The sequence below is a fragment of the Pongo pygmaeus genome, chromosome 1 (genome assembly GCF_028885625.2).
Source record: "Pongo pygmaeus isolate AG05252 chromosome 1, NHGRI_mPonPyg2-v2.0_pri, whole genome shotgun sequence".
NCBI lineage: Eukaryota > Metazoa > Chordata > Mammalia > Primates > Hominidae > Pongo > Pongo pygmaeus.
The window spans coordinates 37,430,323-37,454,141 of record NC_072373.2 but is presented as its reverse complement, the minus strand read 5'-3'; the positions used below and the strand labels follow the sequence as shown (position 1 = coordinate 37,454,141).

Genomic DNA, 23,819 nt, shown 5'->3' with positions numbered 1-23,819 from the left:
AAAAAGTTCATAAACATAGCTATCAAAAGCCTATCTTTTAAGAACATAACATTTGGGAAGTTCTCAAAGGGAATTGATGGCTTACAAGATTTGCCTCTTTTTTGGAGAAATCTACCCCGAATGGCACCAGAAGCTTGAAATCCACATTGTAAACTTTAACCCTGAAAATAGCCACTTAATTACAAATAAAAAGATCTCCAATTTAAGAAATGTTTTTGTTTGTTTTTAGTCTTTCAGTCACTTGATAATACAACTCTAGGCTGGAATCCAGAAAACCAGTCTAATTCAGTCACTTGACAGACCAAAAAACCCCCTAAGATGTAGAGAGGTAAAGTGACGTGCTTGGTCACACAGCTAATTCATCACAGCCAAGAGTGAAACCCAAGCTTTCTGATTCAGCTATTTCCACACCTGGTAAAAGAACAAGGGGTTCTGCACTGCTCTGGCAATTTTTCCTAAGCATGTGTTCCCAGGTGCTGAGATGACTGTGCAGGTTGTGTGAACCTCATACAACTGGGCTGCATCTAAAGAGATGTCATTCACAGTGGACACCGTAGATCTGTACACATTTTATGAGAATGTTCTGGCTGTTAGCAGTACAATGGGTTGTGCTCATGAAGGCAAGCAATCTTGGAGAGACCCAAGTTGCAAATCACTTCTCAGTCCCAGAGGCCATATGACAAGAAAGAAAAAAAAATCCTTTTTATTTTTTAACTTAAGCTCCATTCTCCTTTGAATTAATGTTGACTTTGAAGAGAAAAAGGCAAAACACAAGCAAAGAAACAGATATTTATTTAAAAAGGAAATTCCAGGGAAAGTACCCTGCTTTACCTTAGGAGCTGTATCCGGCCAAATTGCTTATAGCATCAATATCTGCAACCATATGATCCCAGATGTTTAGAAATCGTGATCCTGAAGCCCTAAATGATCCCCAATCAAAAAGCAGTTAAGTTATATCTAGCATACTGTGCTAAGAAAGTCTATTTTATCATGGTTTTCAACCAGTATTAAAATAGGAAAAAAAGGGGTTTTCTGGCTAACCAGAAAACTCTGTTCCCTGAGCATCCCAACAAACTGAGCCTGTGTAATAAAGAGACTGCTCTCTCTAAACAGTCAGTTTAGCATAACTCATCAAGTAGAAACCAAACCAATCACCAACCAAAGGAAAAGATCCACCCCAAAACATTTAAGATATTAAATGAGTGTTTTTCACTTTTGGAAACAATGTGAAATGTCTGTATTACACACAGTTGCAGACACATCAGAAAAAACAAATTAATCTTTAATTTTCTATGAAATTGCTAGCTGTTCGTTTCAATTAAATATGAAAATAATAAATTAAGATTGCTTTAGCACAGGAAGAGATAGATATGTGGTTGAAATAATACAGCAGGATGTTTCAATACTGCTAGACTGTGGGCTTTCATAATCCAGAAGGCTGGATGTTGCAGGGAACACTTTCAAGTCCATCTACAGAAGGACTCAGGTTCTGCTACCATGGATAAACCTTGTAGTGACTGGTCAGAACCTCCCAAAGAACAACTCAGAATCCTAAGTCTAAGTCAGGCAGCAAATGATGTATTTTGGAAGAGTAGTGGTCAAATTTACCAATTCAATGATCTCAACATGTGACTATTCTTGAAAGAAAAAGAAAAAGCTTGGCAACAGAAAAAACAGTAATAATAAAACAAGAAAGAACAATCTTTCTGGCCAGGAGCCCAATTATTTTTCAGACAAAATGTATTTATTTATTTTTTTGAGACGGAGTCTCGCTCTGTCTCCCAGGCTGGAGTGCAGTGGTGCAATCTCGGCTCACTGCAAGCTCCGCCTCCCAGGTTCATGCCATTCTCCTGCCTCAGCCACCCAAGTAGCTGGGACTACAGGCGCCCGCCACCACGCTTGGCTAATTTTTTTTGTATTTTTTAGTGGAGACGGGGTTTCACTGTGTTAGCCAGGATGGTCTCAATCTCCTCGTGATCTGCCCACCTCGGCCTCCCAAAGTGCTGGGATTACAGGTGTGAGCCACCACGCCCAGCTATAAGACAAAATTTTTAAGAAAAAATGTTTCCAGAATATTACATTACAAAAATCAATGAATAAATGAACTACACGATAACTTTCATACTTATTCCATATGAAAAAGCAAACTATTTCTGGCAATTTGATCTCTTGAGAGTCTGCAGTGCATTCATTCCATGGTTAAAACCGTGTGTAGGCATTGCGTTGCTGCTGCTGCTGTAATGGCTGCTGGGCTTGCTGCTGTTGTAAGCGAATTTGCTGGGAATAAGGGTCTTCCAGGGATTTTACAAATATGGTAGTTCTGGGACCAGTCTTCCATACTATACCATTGGCATCTTTCACAGAAGATTCCACTGTAATGTTGTGTGTTCCAAGGATAGCAAAGTTCAACAGAAATTGAGTACTGAAGTAATCATTATGAGGTTCAACCCTTTGCTCCATCTCATTGGTCATGTTGTCAATGGGTATCTGGAATGAAACAATTGTTAAATAACAACAATGGCTAACATTTATTCAGTGCTTACTATGAGTTAGACCCTGTTCTAACAGCTTATTTAGACCATGCAGACAATAAAAAATTAGGTATTGCTATCATCCTTGCTTCACCGATGAGGAGTCTAAGGCAGACAGGTTAAGTAATTTCTCCAAAGTCACATGATTAGTGAACGGAGTAGGAATCTGAACGCAGGCAGGCTACCTCCAGGGCCTACACTCTGAACTATTAAGCGATGCTTCCTCACTATCCTTGAGTAGAATGAGCTCCCAGAGCCGTTGACAGCCCCTTCACATGCTGGCCTTTCTTCCTTGCTTACTCAACCCCATCTCTAAATCCCTATCTTCCTTTAGACTGTGAAGAGATATTCTGAAGAAATAGGATGAAATCACCTGTTCCAGAGAATTTAAAATCTAAGAGACTGAAAAAGAACAAAACACTAAGCAAATTTAAGTTAGGTTCCCCCCCGCCACCAGTTAGTCTGATTTTTATTACTTAATGTAGTGATTCCTTACCCCTTTAACAAATTAACTGAACAATTTGTAAATTGCTCATTTAATAATCACTGTTTTGTTCAGACTGGAAGTACAATATGTTATAAAACACAGATTTATAGGCTCATTCATTTAGCCACTCATGCCTTTGTTCTTCAAAGACCAGAATAAAACCTGCTGACGTACTCTTACCTGTACCCAAGATGAAACGTGTCAAGAGACAGATTTATCCTGAGAATGCAAATAAAGGTGATCTTAATGTGTATTTGACCAAATTGCTCTAGGTTTATGTGTGTGTTTCTGTGGTGTAATTAATTATATAAATTTGCCCTGCAGCTTTGTGTCTCAAGGTGCAGTTATCATGTCACTTTTCCAGAGACATTTACCTGTAACATTAATGAACTGACATCACCAACCAATTCAAGGTCTTATAATTATTTATAGTACAGGTACTTTTTCACATTTAGCCTTTGTACAGTTTTTACTTCCCTAAAGAATATGCCTACCAAAGAACTTCCTTAAAAGGACCAGAAATAGGCCTAGGGAACTTGATCACCCTGAACAGATGGCTGCATTTTAAGCTGCCAACTCACTGTGAATAACACTGCAAAGTAATCATGTTATTACTCGGCTTATTATATCAGCTTCCTGATTTTAATCAATGCCTCTTGAGAGGTAAGTCAACAAGCAGAAGACCATAGCTTCTAGGTTTGAATGTCATTTTCTTAACAGTAGAAATTATATGCAAGTAACAAAGAGAATCATGGTTACTACTGTTTCAAATTCAAAGTGAAGAGAGAATTGCAGACAGGGATAAATTATGTAAATTCTCATTACAACCTTCTTGATAGCAGATACCCAATTTTAACAGTTATACTCTAAATATAGTAAATAATTTTTTCATCATTCACAAATTATTGAGTGGCTACATAAGGTACCATGCTGTATGGCACAGACGTCAAAACAGAGGAAAAGAGGAGAATGAAGGCTGAGCCGTGTCAGAGTGGACAGAGTGCCAAAGTGAGAGGAACTTGTCATAGTTAAGAAAGTAGTAATGGCTTAAGAAAGTAATAATAGTTTAGAACCAGACCTTCCCTTGGCTTTTTAACCTAAAACCACCAAAGATAATAAAATGCTCTCTTTTTATACCTTTACTGATACCCTGCCTTCCATGCTATGCCACAATAAACCTGGACACAGCCAATCTGGGCATCTGAGTAACTTCGCTGCTACAACTGTGGACTTGGTCCCTTGCTCCATTTACTGTGGATAAACCACCAAGGAATTGGAAATAAATGTCTAAAGCAAGGAACATTCTTTATTTGGAACACTGGCATTTCATGGGCACAGATTCAGCATCTTAGCTCTGGCTAACAATGTAAGCCTAATTCAGGTTATTACTTACGTATATCCTGAGTTCTCAAGGCAGCAAATCCCTAGGGTTACACTCTTTAAAAAAGATTTTATCTGATCATTTTATAGAAATGCTATATACTTTTTTTAATGATAAAATTTACTGAAAATGGAGAAAACTAAATAGATGTGTATTTTTTGTGGGGAGGGACTGGGTGGGTTAGGGAGACACTTATTTTCCAACTTCTGACGTTTGAAGGGACCCCCGATGTAAGAAAGACCTTTCGTTAGATTAATATTACTGACCTAGCAGGGAGGAGGTGAGGCTTGCTGATGGGTGAGTTTCTGGGCAGGAACCAGACATGGGAAGGTAAGCACTTGCTCCTTCTCTTCTGCTTTGGGCACCTGAGTCCTCTGTGCCCTGCCATAAATTTTATAGGGGCAGGCTCCCATATGTACTGACTTAGGCTGGGTGAAAAAATCCAATTCAGGGGTCTAAGGTTAGAAAGTCCTTGCTGCCAGGCATTGGAGTTAGGTTTTCCCACAGCTCCAACAGTAATAAAACTCATATTTTGATCTTTGCCTGGATGCTTTGTCTCTATTAACTGGTTCAGGGAGAGAAAAGAGAAGTGTTTATCAACCCCTTCCAGCCCCAATGTGGGCTTTTAATTTATGTCCATCTGATCCCTTTGGAGGTATAACTGCAATCTATTTAACCATGAAAAACACTGGAAAACTTCCATCAATGAGCTCATATAAAACCTGTATCACAATTCTGCCTCTTTTCTAAATTACCTTGTAGTCTTGTCCAGATTTACTCTGCAGTGTGGAAGAAACATTCAGACAGACAGACTGAATTTTGCGAAAGAGTCCTGGTTTAGATCCGTGCTGAACCACTCCCTCTACCTTTAGCGCCAGCTGCTGGTTATTCTGGACAGCAATGGGCTCTGCAGGGTTCCGGGGTGATGGTGACAGAGCAAGCTGGAATGCCAACATTCAAATAAATGCCAACAACTAAGAGCAAGCTTCCTTCCGACAAACATGTCTGTGCTAATCACTGGTTACAAGTTAACAAATTCGATTGTGCACTCCCCCACCCCCACAGGACCTGACTGTGCCAGGACAAGACAGATGTACCTTTAAAGTGCCTCCTTCTAAACATCACTGTGGTTTTCATCCCAAACCTCAGTTCTATTTGAGGATAATAGAGAATTAGAGAAAAGCAAAGGCACTATTCTCCCAATTTTTGTGGTGAGGCATTTCGTTGACAATGAACCACTTCTAGTAGGGAAAGGCATTATATAAATTTTCATTACCTAAGAGCTGTCTCTTTGGTCTTAGGTAATTTTAAATAAACTAAATTCAGATGTAAATGAACTTAAAGTTCCAGGATTATCTACACAACGAAGTCACCGTGCTATAAAAACGTCAGTATCTACAAATGAATCAAATTACATTTTTCACCTCTCATTAGTTTTTCTTCAAAAATGTATTAAAAATCCCAAATACACACCAATTAAAGAAAGCTCAAGTCTTGCTAAATGAAAAGATGGAAGAAATTTGAGTCTTTTTGATAATGTTGTTGAACTACTGAACTAATCAATCCTGGAGACATCCTACTTTAGGACTTCTTATCTAGATCGTCAAATCTTCCTCATTATTCCAGTCATTTTGAAATGGAATGCTCTGTTATTTGTAATCAAAACATTTGCATGGATGTAAAAGTTTACTGAAGACATTAACTAACAGGGATAATCCAGGAGATCTCTTAGAAGTGACAATTTTTTCCCTTTTCCAACAATTTCATTTTCTGAATCAAAAATAGCTTTTGAATTGTGAGGGGCTTAAATATTTCAAAATACTAATTCTACTCACTGGTTAGCCCCTCAAAACATGTTACTGAAAGGCAGAAGTACTTTGGAAGAACTGGTGACAGTTTACTGGACCTGATTCATTCTAAGTTGGGTCTATAAGTTGGGTCTGAATAGACTCAGCTCAAGATCCTTGCAAGCTACTGTGATAAATCACTAATTTATTCCTGGAGGTAAGAGACAAACAACAGAGCTCCAGTTACCCAAATGCCTGTCTCATAGCATTTGGCACTGACAATTAAAAAGGGAGAGTTTAACTCCCAAATCCATTTCTTTCACCAAACCACCTGATAAAGGAGAGAAATGGCTTACAACTAGGTTTTATCAAAACCAAAGGCAAGCCAGGCACGGTGGCTCATGCCTGTAATCCCAGCACTTTGGGAGGCAGAGGTGGGTGGATCACTTGAGGTCAGGAGTTCCTGACCAGCCTAGCCAACATGGTGAAACCCCATCTTTACCAAAAATAAAAAAATCAGCTGCGTGTGGTGGCGGATGCCTGTAATCCCAGTTCCTTGGGAGGCTGAGGCAGAAGAATCGCTTGAACCCGGAGGCTGCGGTGAGCCAAATCACACCCCTGTACTCCAGCCTGGGCGACAGGGCGAGACTCTGTCTCAAAAAACAAAATAAAACAAAACAAAAAAACCAATAAACCAAAGGTAACACACTGAAGTGTAGCTATGTCCTACATAATCTTCAGAAGACACCTGGTTTTAAAAACTATATTAACCTTAGTATTCTTCCTGTATTACCTTGATGCTGGTAGACTGTAGTTTCTGGAAAAAATATCTCTGGAAAGAAAGGGGAACTTTCAGCAAAGCAATGATGGCATTGCAGAGGCATGCTGTATGCTGGAGGAAAAAAAGAAACTAAATCAAATAAAAATAAATTTTCAAATTTCATCAACAAGTGGTACATTCAGTATAAAACTACAAATGCCCATATAGATTATTACAAACGTACATACCAATCAAGAACTAGGCATCATATCCAGGAATTGTGCATACATACTAAATCATTCATTACAGATTTTTACTTTATTGTGAAGTATATTCAATAAGTGACAGAAATGAGGAAAATCCACAGTCCTGAAGGCCAAGCAATAGGCAAATTCCACATTTCTACAGCGCTCAGAACTATCAGTATATTATTAAACAATTATATTAGATACTAAAATATAGAGTAACTATCACATGGCAAAGTATGATAAACAGCATGGTAAAGAAGCCCGAGCATTTTGCAGGACTTTGGCTTTGAGCTGGCTCATTCTTTCATTAGGTGGCTTGTCTCTATGGCCATTGGTCCTCAGAGTAAGCAGTAGTGGAAACTTAGTTGAATTCAGATGAAAGAGGACTATATAGTCGGGGAATCCTGAAACTCTAATAAAATATCTTATTTCTCAAATCTGCTTCACACATTTAACTGAGTTTTGAAAATCCCAGCATGACTGCAGAGGTACAGAAACACTGCCGAGAGTATTTTGAGCCTTAATGAAAGTGGTCATAAAATCAGCATTTAAGCGTTCAAAGATATTTTAAAGATTACCCAATCTAATCTTCAATTTTGCTAATGACACAGGTCACACTAATAGGTAATGGAACAAGCTGGGACTAGAATCTAGGTTGCCTGACTCTTCAGTGATTTTCTTCTATATCACCAATGATTTGCTAACTTAATAGAAGAAAACTGAAAGTATTGTAAGAACACTTTCAACTTTAGGTGAACCAGAACCATTCCTGCTTGGTCTATTATCCCTTCCTCACTCTACTCCCGTCTCAGTGACCTCCTAAGGCACCACAGTGAGGCAGCGCTCCTTTCCTATTACTGAAGTTAGGCAAACTTCTCAGCCTTCCAAGAAGATTTGTGTCTATTTCTATAACTATCTCTAATATTTTTCCCACCAGCCTGATTGAAACCCAACACCACAGGTTGAAAACTGCTGCATGCATCATATGGTATGCTGTCTGTCCCTCTAAGCTCCTGCTTTCAAGCAGAGTGTCACCTAGTTGCTCATGCTGTAAACTTTTTTTTTTTTTAAAGTTGGGTGTTAAGGCTAAAAGCCAGAAAAATCCATTCCTTATTGGGTTCGGGCAGTTGAACATTTTGTGCCCAACAGACTCATAGTACAAATGCCAAGTCTGTTACCTGAGATAATCACAACACAGATTTAAAGACATTGGTTCTATTTTTTCAGATTTAACTGTTAAAATAGCATTAATCAGCTTCCTGCAACAAGTAATTTGGAAAGTATTTGCAGAGACATCCACCTTTGGTGGACCTCTGATGCCACACTAGTGTCTAAGGAGAGAAACATCTTTGAAGGGTGGATTCAGAGGACCACAAGGGACTTCAGGTTGTTTTCAGGCAGAAAGTCACCATTTTGCTTTTAAAAGAATGGTGCAGATTTTGCAATACCCTCTTGGAAAAGCGTGGAGTGCCTCTGAGATCAACAGCCCCTTGGGTATTGACCTCCATAGGTATATTAGCAGATCACTATTAAGCTGTCTGGAGATGTAAATTACATATCATGATCAGTAAACCAGCAGAAAGACGTTAAGGCTTTTTTTTTTTTTTTTTTTTTTTTTTTTTTTTTTTGAGACGGAGTCTCTCTCTGTTGCCCAAGCTGGAGTGCGATGAGCTGGAGTGCGATGGCACAATCTCAGGTCACTGCACCCTCGGCCTCCCAGGTTCAAGCAATTCTCCTGCATCAGCCTCCTGAGTAGCTGGGATTGCAGGCATGCGCCACCACGCCCGGCTAACTTTGTATTTTCAGTAGAGACAGGGTTTCACCACGTTGGTCAGGCTGATCTCAAACTCCTGACCTCGTGATCTGCCCGCCTTGGCCTCCCAAAGTGCTGGGATTATGGGCGTGAGGCACTGCGCCTGGCTAATGCTCTCTTGTCAATCCAATGGATACTTTTCAGTCTTTGTATTTTCTGACATTTCTGTGGCACCTGATAATGCTCTTGCTTCCATGAAATTCCATCTAATAGTCCATACCCTTATTTCTGATTCTTCCTTTCACCAACTTCTTTTTGAAGAGCCTCTTCTTTTGTGTGTTCCTTAAATGCTGATGCTCTCCTTGTCATCTTCTCTTCTCAATCCATGTTTTTCACAGGCAATTCTCCCCACTCCCGTGACTTTAAGAACTTCTGTGTGCAGAAGACCTTATATGCATCCCAGCCCATCTTTCTTCCAACTCCAACGTATTTACTATCCAACTGCCTAAAGACAGCAACATGTTTGAAAGTAAAACCTTCATCTTCTATCACCTCTCTATGTTCTCTCAGTAAAGGATCAATCAGTTGTGTAACTGACCATTCAAGCTGGAAACCTGGAAGGCATGCCTCCATCATCTCATGTCTAGTTAAAAAAAAAAAAAAACAACTCAGCCCTGAAAATATTTTCACTAAATATCTCTCATATATATATCTGTTTTTCTCATTCCTACTGCCATTTTAGTAATTTGTTCCTTAGTTTGGGTTAGTGAAAAAGTCTTGTAGTCATTCTTCTTTCCTCTAATTTCACACCCTGCTAGCCATTTCCTGTTTTGCTTCTATATGATAATATACAATCTATATTAAGCACTTCTCTCTCCTACCCATTTACAATTTCTAAGAAGCCCCCCGTGCCTAAGGACAAAGTCCAAACTTCTTAATACTGTGTTCAAAGCCTCCCGTCACCTGGCCGCTGGCTACCTCTCTGATTTCATCTCTCTAATCCCTAGCCTGTACGTTACATTGAAGTAATAACAAACTGTTCCTAGAAGACACCATGCTATTTCATGCCTCTGCTTTTGAACATGTTCTCTGCCTGAGATTCCCAACCCCTTCTTACCTGTCTGGAAAACTCATATACAAATACATCTTCCCTCTCAACTGCACCACCAATCCATTTTCCCTATCTTTTGATGTGAACTACTCTCTTTTTTTGTACATCTCTACCTTGTGCAGAATTCTATTAATGCACATATACTGTATTGTGTTTGTTTATAAAATCTTTCTTAGACTATGGACAACCTGAGGGAAGACCCTGTGTCTTTGTCATTTTTCTATCCCTAGGATCCCAGAAATACTTATTGAACTGAATCTGGAGGCTCAGACAGTAACAAATCTATAAAATACAACTTGGAAATACAGAAAAAGGGAAATAACTTACTTATTTATTTATTTGAGATGAAGTTTCACTCTTGTCGCCCAGGCTGGAGTGCAATGGCGTGATCTCGGCTCACTGCAATCTCCGCCTCCCGGGTTCAAGTAATTCTCCTGCCTCGAGCCTCCCAAGTAGCTGGGATTACAGGTGCTTGACATCACGCCCGGCTAATTTTTGTGGTTTTAGTACAGATGGGGTTTCACCATGTTGGGCACGCTGGTCTAGAACTCCTGACCTCAGGTGATCCACCCACCTTGGCCTCACAAAGTGCTGGGATTACAGGCATGAGCCACTGTGCCCGACCGGGAAATAACTTTTATTAACCACTCCTTATATGACAGCACTGTGCTAGGCAATAAGCATTATTTCATTTAAACCTCACAGTAATCCTATGAGGCAGGTATGTTTTCTGCTTCATATAAAAGGATGTTAAGCAATGTGACTAAAGTCACACAGCTGCTGATCAGCAATGCCAGAATTTGAACCTAGTTCTGAATGAGCCTAGGGCCCTTTTCTCTGTACTGTCTTCCGCTGGGCAGAAAATTCCCATTCCATTATATTCAATTCCATCAAAATGAAGTTTCTGTTTAGCATCTATTTCATCTTTTATGATGGAGCTTACAGGAATATGAAAATAACCACTGTCTCACACAGATGTGTGTATTTCTTTCAAAGACTGTCTTTACACTCTCCCTTAGCAAACAATGTCACTGTCAAACAGCTGTCAATTCGATTCAGTAAATACTATTGACAATTTTACATGGAAAGCAATGTCAAGGGAATTGCCCATCTTTAGATCTAACCTAACTCTTTAATGACATCCTATTTATTCTAAAACACTTGATAAAGCATGAAAGTACACAATGAGAAGAGCAGAAGCAGAAGAGAAACTCTCCAAGGGGTAAAGTTCAAAGGCTGGGAATTGGGGACTGAATGTTTGTGTTCCCCCAAATTCGTATGTGGAACTGTAACCCCCAAGGTAATGGCATTTGGAGGTGGGCCCCCATGATGGGATGAGTGTTTGTTTTTTTTTTTTTTTTATTTTTGTGTTTTTTTTGAGACGGAGTCCTCGCTCTGTTGCCCAGGCTGGAGTGCAGAGGCGCTATCTCAGTTCACTGCAACTTCCACCACCCGGTTCAAGCGATTCTCCTGCCTCAGCCTCCTGAGTAGCTGGGATTACAGGCATGCGCCACCACGCCCGGCTAATTTTTGCATTTTTAGTAGACACAGGGTTTCACCATGTTAGTCAGGCTGGTCTCAAACTCCTGACCTCGTGATCTGCCTGCCTCACCCTCCCAAAGTGCTGAGATTATAGGTGTGAGCCATTGCACCCGGCCGGGATGAGTGTTCTTAAAGAAGAGGAAGAGTGACCAGAGCTCTCGATCTCTCCCTGCCATGTGAAGACATAATGAGAAGGTGGCTGTCACCAGGGCCAGGAAGAAAGCCGTCACCAGGGCCAGGAAGAAAGCCCTCACCAGGAACCGAATCTGCTGGCACCTTGATACTGGACTTTCCTGCCTCCAGAACTGTGAGAAATAAATGTCTGCTGTTTAAGATACCAAGCCTATGGCATTTTGTTATAAAACCTGAGCAGAGACACTGGGGAATGGTCAGACAGAGAGGAGAAAATTTGGGTGAAAGTATGTCAGCCTGTCCTGTGACTGGTAAATCAGGGGAGAAGATTTAATAAAGGGTGAGCGCTCTAAGAACTTCTCAGGAAGTGCCAAAGGCAGCAGAGATTCAGCAGGTTAAAGGCTGAAGAGTGTACTGAAAGGCATTAATGTCATCACCTGGTAGGAAATGATTCATTGCCAGTCAACCAACAAGCCCTGTTCTTTCTGTTTCAATTGGCCAGTGGTTCTCCCAACCATGGCAGCATGACAGAATCACCTGAGTGTGTGTAAAACTACTAATGCCTGGGACCCAATTCCAGAAATTCAGAGTTAGCTGGTCAGGGGTGAGGCCTGTATATTAATGTATTCTTTAAAAAGCCCTCAAAGTGATTCTAATGTGTAGTCTGGGTTGAGAATTATTGCAACTTCAGTTAAATTGTTAAAAAAAGAAAAAGTTTTATTTGCATTCTGGTAGAGCAGATTTTTATATATTAATATAACTATGTAGCAGCTAGAGATGTGCTAAGTGCTTTCATGGATTATCTCATTCACTCCCCACTACAATGCTGTGAGGTAGGTATTAACCCTGTTTTATGGATAAGGAAACAGGCACAGAAAGGTTAATTTGTTAAACTCACACAGTTAGCAAGTGCCATAAATGTATGAAAAACCCACATCCATACAATAAAAGCTCAATAAAACAAATGCCACTTGCCATATAAGAAACAGGGGTATATTTCCGATTGAGTGATTCTACCTCCTCCAAGACATGATTATATACAGACATCATTCTCCTTTCATATTCACTATCAGCATGGGCTGTTCCAGTAGATCCATATTCCTGGAAACTGAAGTAAAGGTCAATATTCATTAATCCATCAAAATAGCATGGCTATTTAATGCCTACATGTATCCGGTACTTTCAACATATTTTCATTTAATTTTTAAAATAATGAAGCTATTTCCATTTATAGGTGAGAAAATTGAGGCTAGGAGAGGGTAAGTAGTTTGCCTACAGTCATACAGCTAGTAAATGGCAAGCCAGAATTCAAACCCAGGTCTGACTTCAAGTTATGTAATTCTTAATCTCTTTGGTTGCCAGGAAATATGACAGTGTTACTGCCATAGGCGAAAGAGACATAAACACATCTGAAAAGGTGACTACCAATAAAGCCAGCAGATAAGCGCCAAACTGTCCATAAAGATATATAATAACAGGTTAGATATATAAGTAACAGGTCAGAACATGGAGGAATGTCACAGAAGAAGAGAGTCTTGAACATATCAGTAGGTAAATAAGATGGGTAAACTTTGGAGAGATGGAAAGTACAGGACATTCATAGCTAGAGAAATGGCATGAATCTAAAGCATGGAGATGAAACGCATAGGCATGTTCAGAAGACAGTTTGTATACACAGCGTGCTGGGATAAGTTTAACCTAGATTTCTTCCTTTTTCTTCTACTGCTTCGAACCCCTGCAAATTTCTGAAAATATTTCTAAGTGAAAAAAGGCATTTCTAACTAAACTTTTGAAAATACAAAGTAAGTAATTTAAATATGCTGGGCATAACACCATTCTTATTATTCCCTACTATCATTTTAATGCCTACTATGTACAAGGCATTTCAGCCAGGTATTTTACATATATTAGTTCATTTACTCTTCACAACTACTCTGGGAAACAGGCATCATTATCTACCTATAGTTTATGCATACGTGGCTCACTGAGATGATATATATTCACAGAGCTAGGAGTGACTGGTAAGGGATTCATGTTCACATTTGCTGGGCTCCAAAGTTCTGTTTCCTGCTCTGTACTATATCTTAAGTTCTATTAAGACAAGAACTGAAGCTCATTTGTATGATGGACTTTAAGGACAACTAAACTACATAAAAGACTTGCTAACAAAACAATTCCATTTCTGGTGGTAGGCAACCAACCACAGATTTGCTTTTTATCTCTGTAAATAAGATTTGTTTCCTAATAGTTCATATAAATAGAGCCATACAATACATACTCTTTTGTGTATGGTGTGGGGTAAGGAAGATTATTTTTTCCCTTTTATATATTTAGTTGTTCTAGCACAATCTGTTGAAAAGACTATTCTTTTCCCATACAATTATCTTGGCATCTTTGACAAAAATCAAGTGACTACGTGAGTATCTATTTCTGGACTCTCCATCCTACCCTTAAGCCATCATCACATTGTCTTAATTACTGTAGTTTTATATTAAGTCTTGAAACCAGTAGTTAAGTCTTCCCACTTTAGTTTTTCTTATTTTGCAATATGGTGAAGTACTTAAATTGATTTTCTAATATTAACCCAACCTTGCATTCCTGGGATAAACCCTATTTAGTCTTAATGTATTATATTTATATATATTGTTGGACTGAACTTTTAAAAAAAATTTTTGTCTATGTCAATGAAGAATAATTAAATTTGTCCTATTCGCCTAAGCAAATTTCTTTGCACAAAGTTATTCTTCCCTTATTATGCTTTTAATATCCGTAAGATTTGTATTGATGCCACTATTTTATTTCTACTATTAGTGATTTATTTTTTTTCTTGCTCAGACTAGTTTTATCGATTTTATTAATCCTTTCAAAGAACCGGCTTCTGGTTTCACTGATTTTCTCTATTGGCTTCTTTCACAGCATGTTTCTGAGGGCACTCATGGTTTCTGTATGACCTGCTGAATGATCAACAGGTCATTCATCTTTATTACTTAGTATTTCATTTGTGGATATACTACAATTTGTTTATCCATTAGCCTATGAGAGACACTTGGGATTTTCCAGATTTGTTATTATGAATAAAGATGCTATGAACATTTGTGTATACATCTGTGTGGAAACATGTTTTCATTTCTCTTCGGTAAAATAGTAGGAATAGAATTGGTGGTCATATGATAAATTTATGTTTAACTTTATATGACACTGTCAAACAGTTTTCCAAGTGGCTGTATCATTTTGTATTCCCAACAACATATTAGTATGAATTCAAGCTCCTCCACATCTTCACCAACATTGGATATTGAAGGTCTTTTTAATCTTATCTGTTCTAGTGGGAGTAGTATCTCATCGTGATTTTAATTTCTCTAGTGACTACTGATGTCAAGCATCTTTTCATATGCCTATTGGATATTAACATATCTTCTTTTTTGAAGTGTCCAAAACTCTTACCAGTTTTATAAAACTGGATTGTCAGCAGGGCATGGTGGCTCATGCCTATAATCCCAGCACTTTGGGAGGCCGAGGCGGGTGGATCACCTGAGGTCGGGAGTTTGAGACCAGCCTGGCCAATATGGTGAAACCCCCGACTCCACTAAAAATACAAAAATTAGCTGGGCATGGTGACGCATGTCTGTAATCCCAGCTACTCAGGAGGCTGAGGCAGGAGAATCGCTTGAACCCAGGAGAAGGAGGTTGCAGTGAGCCGAGATCACGCCACTGTACTTCAGCCTGGGCGACAGAGAGAGAGTCCGTCTCAAAAAAAAAGAAAGAAAAATTGGATTGTCGAGTTGTATAGCGTTCTTAATAAAACAATGTCTGAATAAAAGTCTTTTGATAGAATATGTTTTAAGAATATTTTCTTGCTGTCCGTAACCTTTTTCATTTTTTAAATGACATCTTAACAAAAGCAGATTTAAAAGTTTAAATCCAATTCAGCAAATTTTTCTCTTATGGTAACTGCTGTTCGTGTCCTAAGAAATCATGACCAATTTCAAGGTCATGAAGAGGTTTTCCAATGTAGTCTTCTAGAGAGTTTGGAGTTTTATATTTTAGTATTCCACTTTATGGCTCTACTGGTTTGTTTTATTTCTTGGTGGCTGCTCTAGAGTTTAAAATATTCACCCTCAGTTTATCAGAAGTTACTGTCAAATGATATACTACTAAATGTAAGATTCTTACTACTATATCCCCCTGCTGTCTTATTTCATATATTTTACTTCTATATGTTATAAACTCCTAAACATCATTTTTGCTATAAATGGTCAATTATCTTTTTAAAAATTAAAAAAAAAAAAACATTTACCACTTGTAATCCTTCTTACTCAGTTTTGTAGGTCTGAGTTTATATCTGAAATAACTTTTCTTCAGCCTAAAGAACTTCCTTTAACATTTCTTGTAGTACAGATCTGCTGATGGCAAAATTTATCAGATATGTTCTGAAAATATCTTAATTTAACCTTAATTTATTGAATGGTATTTTTCCTGAATATGGAATTATAGGTTAACATTTTTTTTTCCAGGACTTTAAAGATGTTGCTCCACTTGTTTTTTGGCTTGTAATATTTCTGATGAGAAATCAGTAGACATTCTGATCTTTCTTCCTTTCTAAATAATATTTTCTTCCCTTCTAAATAATATCTTCTTTCTCTTTAAAAAATTTTTCTCTTTATCATTGGTTTCCAGCAATTTGATTTTTATGTGTGCCTTGCTATAATTTTATGTTTTCCCTGCTAGAGGTTCATTAAGCTTCTTGGCTCTGTGGGTTTATATGTTTAATTAAATATAAATGACTTTTAGCCATTTAAATATTTTTCTGTTCCCCCTTTCCCTCTTTCTAGGATTCCAGTTACACGCATATTAGTCTAAATGACATTACCCCACAGGCCAGCTTTGACTCTTCATTTTTTCAGCCTTTTTTCTTCCTCTGTTCCAATCTGGGTAGAGAAATTTAAACTGCTTTGTTGATTATATTCTCTTTGAGGAAACTGATATTGGAATCTCAGGCCTTACTAGGTTGAAATTACAGATAGTGTAAATGGGCAAGATGGCTGACTAGACGCAGCCAGGTGGAACAGCTGGTCCCATCAAGGGACCAGGATGACTGGTCCTCTCCTAACAGATCTTTAGAGGGAAGAAATTAAGGGTGGACAGAGGAAACACACAGAAGCTGGGCTGAAGGGGAGGAAGCTGGGAGGGACCCCTGCATGGGGATATCGCACTGGGGGAACAGTGACTTGAACTGGCAAAAAAACAACCAGTTACTGCCATGGGCCTCTGGAATCCTGGCAGGAGGAGATTCCTCGACCACTATGGACACTTGAGTTGGCACAGAGGGCTGCTTAGAGAAGTGTTAGGGGCTGTATTCTAGCCAATGCAGAGCCCAGAGGGTTTGGTGTGTGAGCATCTGTAGTGGAATACGGCCAGGGGCACCCATCCCTCTAGGCTTAACTTGCTGACTTGCTCCCATAGGAGACTTTATCCCTAAGGGAACTGTCAGACCTCAAGTCTACAGGGCAGTCTTGACGATCAGATGGGGCCAGTCCATCTGGCCTCTCCTGGGGCCCCAATCTGGCTGTGCCTGCTTGCAGTGCAGCCTTGGGTGTCCTGGGGGGCCTGCATCATAGCTCCTGTGCTCGTGGACTGCGCCTAACTGGTAGTGAGCTCCAGCACAGCGACCCGGCATGTGGACATGTGCCAGCTCACCTGCTCCCTCCCCATACTGGCAGCTTTCCCTGGGCCCATGGCCACCCTCAACATTGCTTTGCCTGAGTGTGCATGGGCAGATCTTGCCTCCCCAGCCCCACAAGTGCACGTTCACCCTGCCCTGCCACTGCTGCTGGTGTGAGTGCATTCTGCCCCCATTACCCCCGCATTACCGCCATTGCATTTGGAGCTCCTGTGCCAACATTGCCCTGGGAGTGAAACTAGGCATGAAGAACAGTGGACCTTCCCCTGCCCTAAGTGGCTACCTCTACCTACACAGAGGGCACACACAGTTCTGTGTCTGCCAGCGCCACGCCCCTATGCTTATACTACCACTAGTGCCATGGCGTGCACAGTCACCAACAGGGTTCCCCTGCACCCCACCAGCTACCTGCGCTGCCTCTGCTGCTTCTGTGAAGGCCCACACAAAGGCCAGCATCCCAGACCTGCTAGTATCCTGCCGCAGTGGACAAGTGTGCATCCCGTTATGCTACTGTTGCTGCTGCTGGCATGTGCAACTGAGGATGGATCCTGTTGCCATCATCCTAATGAAACGCTTTGGCTGGCACCACCCATTGGAGTATAGTACCAGTGGCCCTGGAGCACCTTGGCCCCCTACCCAGCGCAGTCAGTTCCTAGCCTCAAGGAGCCAGAGAACAAAGTTGAGGCTCATACCAGTCCCCCAGAGCAGGTAGTCCAGGAGTTAGCTGAGCCTTGGCTCCCTAAAATCTTCCGGAAATGATGCCAGTTGATTAAACCCACCTTATACCATAATCAAACCCTCAAGGTCATCAAATAGGATTTAAAAAAAAAAAAAAAACACGCAAAGGACAGCAACTTCAAAGACTGAAGGACCATCAGCCCACAAAGATGAGAAAGAACCAGTGCAAGAACTTTGACAACTCAAAAAGCTAGAATGCCTTTTTTCTTCCGAATGACTGCACTAACTCTCCAGCAAGGGTTCTGAACTGGGCTGAAATGGCTGGAATTACGGAAACAGAAATCAGAATATGGATGGGAATGAAGATCATCAAGAAGCAGGAATACATTAAAACCCAATCCCAGGAAGCTAAGAAGCACAATAAAATGATACAGGAGCCAACAGACAAGAATAGCCAGTATAAAACAGAATGTAACCAACTTGATAGAGTAGAAAAACACACTGCAATAATTTCATAATGCAATCCTTAAAATTAATTGCAAAGCAGACCAAGCTGTGGAAAGAATCACAGAGCTTGAAGACTGGCTTTCTGAATAAGAGAGTAAGACAAGAATAGAGAAAAAACACTTTGGGAGGCTAAGATGGGTTGATCACTTGAAATCAGGAGTTTGAGACAAGCCTGGCCAACATGTTGAAATCCGGTTTTTACTAAAAATAAAATAAAATTAGCCAGGTATGGTGGTGCATGCCTGTAACCCCAGCTATTCAGAAGGCTGAGGCAGGAGAATCACTTGAACCTGGGAGGCAGAGGTGGCAGTGAACTGAGATCGCACCACTGCACTCCAGCCTGGCCAACAGTGAGACTCTGTCTCAGAAAAAAGAAAACAAAATAGAGAAAAAAGAATGAAAAGGAATGAACAAAACCCCCAAGAAATATGGGATTATGTAAAGAAACCGAATCTACAACTCACTGATGTCCTGAAAGAGATAGGGAGAATGGAAGCAACTTGGAAGACATATTTCAGGATATCATATACGAGAACTTCCCCAACCTAGAAAAAGAGGCCAACATTCAAATTCAGGAACTGCAGAGAACCCCAGTAAGATACTTCACAAGGTCATTCTCGAGACATATAATCATGATTCTCCAAGGTCGCAATGAAAGAAAAAAAAAAAAAAAAGGCAGCTAGAAAGGTCAGGCCACCTACAAAGGGAAGTCCATCAGACTTAACAGCAGACCTTTAAGCCTTTAAGCAGAAACCCTACAAGCCAGAAGAGATTGTGGGCCAATATTCAACTCTTTTTTTTTTTTTTTTTTTTTGAGACGGAGTCTTGGTCTGTTGCCCAGACTGGAGTGCAGTGGCACGATCTCGGCTTACTGCAACCTCTGCCTCCTGGGTTCAAGAGATTCTCCTGCCTCAGCCTCCTGAGTAACTGGGATTACAGGCACGTGCCACCATGCCCGGCTAATTCTGTATTTTTAGTAGAGATGGGGTTTTACCATGTTGGCCAGGCTGGTCTCAAACTCTTGACCTCAAGTGATCCTCCCACCTCGGCCTCCCAAAGTGCTAGGATTACAGGTATGAGCCACCTTGCCCGGCCTCAACATTCTTAAAGAAAAGAAATTCCAACCAAGAAATTCAAATCCGGCCAAACTAAGCTTCATAAGTGACAGAAAAATACGATCTTTTTCAGACAAGCAAATGCTGAGGGAATTTGTTATCACCAGACCTGCCTTATTAGAGCTCCTGAAGGAAGCACTAAATATAGAACGGAAAGACCAGTCACTACAAAAACACACTTAAGTACACAGACCAGTGAGACACTATAAAGCAACCACACAAACAAGCCTGCATGATAACCAGCTGCTATCATGATGACAGGATCAAATCCATACATCAATACTAACCTTTAGTGTAAATTGGCTAAATGCCCTGATTACAAGGCATAGATTGGCAAGGTGGATAAAGAACCAAAACTCAATGGTATGCCAAGAGACTCATCTCACATGCAATTAATTACATCCATAGGCTCAAAATAAAGGGATAGAGAAAAACCTACCAAGCAAATGAAAAATAGAAAAAAGCAGCAGTTGCAATCCTAAATCAGACAAAACAGACTTTAAATCAACAAAGATTTAAAAAAAAAAAAAAAAGATAAGGGTATTACATAATGGTAAAAGGTTCAATTCAACAAGAAGACCTAACTATCCTAAATATATATGCACCCAACACAGGAGCACCCAGATTCATAAAGCAAGTGCTTATAGACCTTCAAAGAGACTTAGACTCCCACACAATAATGGTGGGAGAATTCAACACTCCATGACAGTATTAGATCATAGAGGCAGAAAATTAACAAAGATATTCAGGACCTAATCTCAGCACTGGATCAAATGGACCTGATAGACATCTACAGAACTCGCCACCCAAAAACAACAGAATATACATTGTTCTCATCATCATCTCATGGCACATACTCTAAAATCAACCACACGATTGGACACAAAACAATCTTCAGCAAATGCAAAAGAATGAAAATAATAACCACTTTCTTGGACCACAGCACAATAAAATTAGAAATCAAGAACAAGAAAATCGCTCAAAACCATACGATTGCATGGAAATTAAACAACGCGCTCCTGAAGGATTTTTTCGCAAGAAATGAAATTAAGGCAAAAATCAAGAAGTTCTTTGAATCTAATGAAAACAAAGAAACAACATACCAGAATCTCTGGAACACAGCTAGTGTTAAGAAGGAAATGTACAGCACTAAACACCTACATCAAAAAGTTAGAAAGACCTCAATTTACAAAGTAACATCACAACTAAAAGAACTAGAGAATGAAGAGCAAATCAACCCCAAAGCTAGAAGACAAGAAATACTCAAAATCAGAGCTGAACTGGAGACTGACACACAAAAAACCATTCAAAAGATCAACAAATCCAGGAGTTGGTGTTTTGAAAAAAATTAATATCTATTTGATGGACAGCTGGCTAGACTAATAAAGAAGAGAGAAGATCTAAGTAAACACAATTAGAAACAACAAAGAAGATATTATCACTGACACCACAGAAATATGAACACCTCTATGGACACAAACTAGAAAATCTAGAAGGAATGGATAAATTCCTGAACATACATGCTCTCCCAAGACTGAACCAGGAAGAAACTGATCCCTGATGAGACGAATAATGAGTTCTGAAATTGAATCAGTAATAAACAGCCTACCAACCAAAAAAAAGCCCAGGACAAGATGGATTCCCAGCCAAACTCTACCAGGTATACACAGAAGAGCTGGCACCAGTCCTACTGAAGCTTTTCCAAAAAAACTAAGGAGGAGGGACTCCTCCCTAACTCATCTACGAGGCCAGCATCACCCTGATACCAAAACCTGGTGGAGACACAACAACAAAAACCTCAGGCCAATATCCCTGATGAACATTGATGCAAAAATCCTCAAAAAATACTGGCAAACTGAACCCAGCAACAAATCAAAAAGCTTATCCACCACCATTAAGGAGGCTTTATTTCTGGGATGCAAGGTTGGTTCAACACATCCAAATCAATAAATGTGATTCATCACATAAATGGAACTAAAGACAAAAACCACATGATCATCTCAATCAATGCAGAAAAGGCTTTTTGATAAAATTCCGTATCTTATTATATTAAAAAAAAAACTCTGACTAAACTAGGAATTGAAGAAACATACCTCAAAATAATAAGTCACCTACGTCAAAACCACAGCCAACATCACACCAAATGGGCAAAAGCTGGAAGCATTCCCCCTGAAAACCGTCATAAGACAAGGATGCTCTCTCTCACCACTCCTATTCAACATAGTATTGGAAGTCCTGGCCACAGCAATCAGGTGAGAGAAAGAAATAAAGGGCGTCCAAATAAGAAGAGAGGAAGTCCAACTATCCCTGTGTGCAGACATGATACTATATCTAGGAAAGCCAATAGTCTTAGCCCACAAGCTCCTTAAGCTGATAAACAACTTCAGCAAAGATCCAGGATACAAAATCAACATAAAAAATCACTAGTATTCCTATATACCAACAACAGTCGAGCTGAAAGCCAAATCAGGAATGCATTCCCATTCATGACTGTCACAAAAAGAATAAAATACCTAGGAATATAGCTAACTGGGGAGATGAAAGCAAAACACTGCTCAATGAAATCAAAGATAACACAAACAAACGAAAAAACATTCCATGCTCATGAATAGGAGAAATCAATATTGTTAAAATGGCCATACTGCCCAAAGCAACATATAGATTCAATGCTATTCCTATCAAACTGCCAACGACATTCTTCACAGAATTAGAAGAAACTATTTTAAAATTCATATGGAACCAAAAAGAGCCCAAACAGCCAAGGCAATCCTAAGCAAAAAGAGCAAAGCTGGAGGCATCAGGCTACCCAACTTCAAACTATACTACAGGGCTACAGTAACCCAAACAGCATGGTACTGGCATACAAACAGACACACAGACCAATGGAATAGAATAGAGAGCCCAGAAACAAGGCCACACACACCTACAACGATCTGATCTTTGACAAAGCTGACAAAAACAAGCAATAGGGAAAGGACTTCCTGTTCAATAAATGGTGCTGGGATAACCGATGTCATATGCAGAAGATGGAAACTGGGCCCCTTCCTTACACCACAGACAAAAATCAACTCAAGATAGATTAAAGACTTAAATGTAAAACCCAAAATGACAGAACCCTGGAAGACAACCTTCAGGACTAGGCATGGGCAAGGATTTCATGACAAAGATGCCAAAAGCAATTGCAACAAAAGCAAAAATTGACAAATGGGATCTAATAAGACTAAAAAGCTTCTGCACAACAAAAGAAACTATCCACAGATTAAACAACCAACCTACAGAATGGGAGAAAATTTTTCTAACTATGCATCTGACAAAGGTCTAATATCAAGCATCTATAAGGAACTTGAATTATTTACAAGAAAAAAACAAGCCCATTAAAAAGTGGGCAAAGGACATGAACACTTTTCAAAAGAAAACATACACATGGCCAACAAACATATAAAAAAACCTCAACATCATTGATCATTAGAGAAATGCAAATCAAAACCACAATGAGATACCATCTCACACACCAGTCAGAATGGCTATTATTACATCATCAAAAAATAACAGATGCTGGTGATGTTGCAAAGAAAAGGGAACCCTTATACACTGTTGGTGGGAGTGTAAATTAGTTCAACCATTGTGGAAAACACTGTGGGGATTCCTCAAAAAGCTAAAAACAGAACTACCATTCAGCCAAGAAATCCCATAACTGTGTATATACCCAAAGGAATAGAAATCATTCTATCATAAAGACACATGCACACATATGTTCACTGCAGCACTACTCACAATAGCAAACACATGGAATTAACCTAAATGCCCATCAATGGCAGACCAGATAAAAAAAATGTGGTACATATGCATCATGAAATACTATGCAGCCATAAAAAAGAAGATCATGTCCTTGGCAGGAAGATGGATGGAGCTGGAAGCTATTATCCTTAGCAAACTAACGCAGGAACAGAAAACCAAATACCACATGTTCTCACTTAGAAGTGGAAGATAAATGATAACATATGGAAACATAGAGGGGAACACCACACACTGGGGCCTACCTGAGGGTGGAAGGTGGGAGGAAAAAGAGGACCAGAAAAATAACTATTGGGTACTAAGCTTAAAATC

The 23,819-nt window shown here is 39.7% G+C and overlaps 1 protein-coding gene across 4 annotated transcripts in view; it reads right to left on the bottom strand.

The window, feature by feature from the left end:
• Positions 1-770: 770 nt before the first annotated feature.
• Positions 771-23,819, bottom strand: part of INTS7 (integrator complex subunit 7) — a 97,627-nt gene continuing 74,578 nt past the window's right edge. For 2 of the 4 annotated variants that reach the window (XM_054457513.2, XM_054457522.2), the window contains 4 exons: positions 12,708-12,840; positions 6,980-7,078; positions 5,155-5,340; positions 771-2,487 (listed from right to left, as the gene is read on the bottom strand). In XM_054457513.2, coding sequence (XP_054313488.1) covers positions 2,200-2,487; positions 5,155-5,340; positions 6,980-7,078; positions 12,708-12,840 — 706 coding nt within the window. In that variant the 3' untranslated portion in view covers positions 771-2,199. The remainder of the gene's footprint in view (positions 2,488-5,154; positions 5,341-6,979; positions 7,079-12,707; positions 12,841-23,819) is intronic. The other 2 variants (XM_063672257.1, XM_054457546.2) reach the window with 1 other exon arrangement.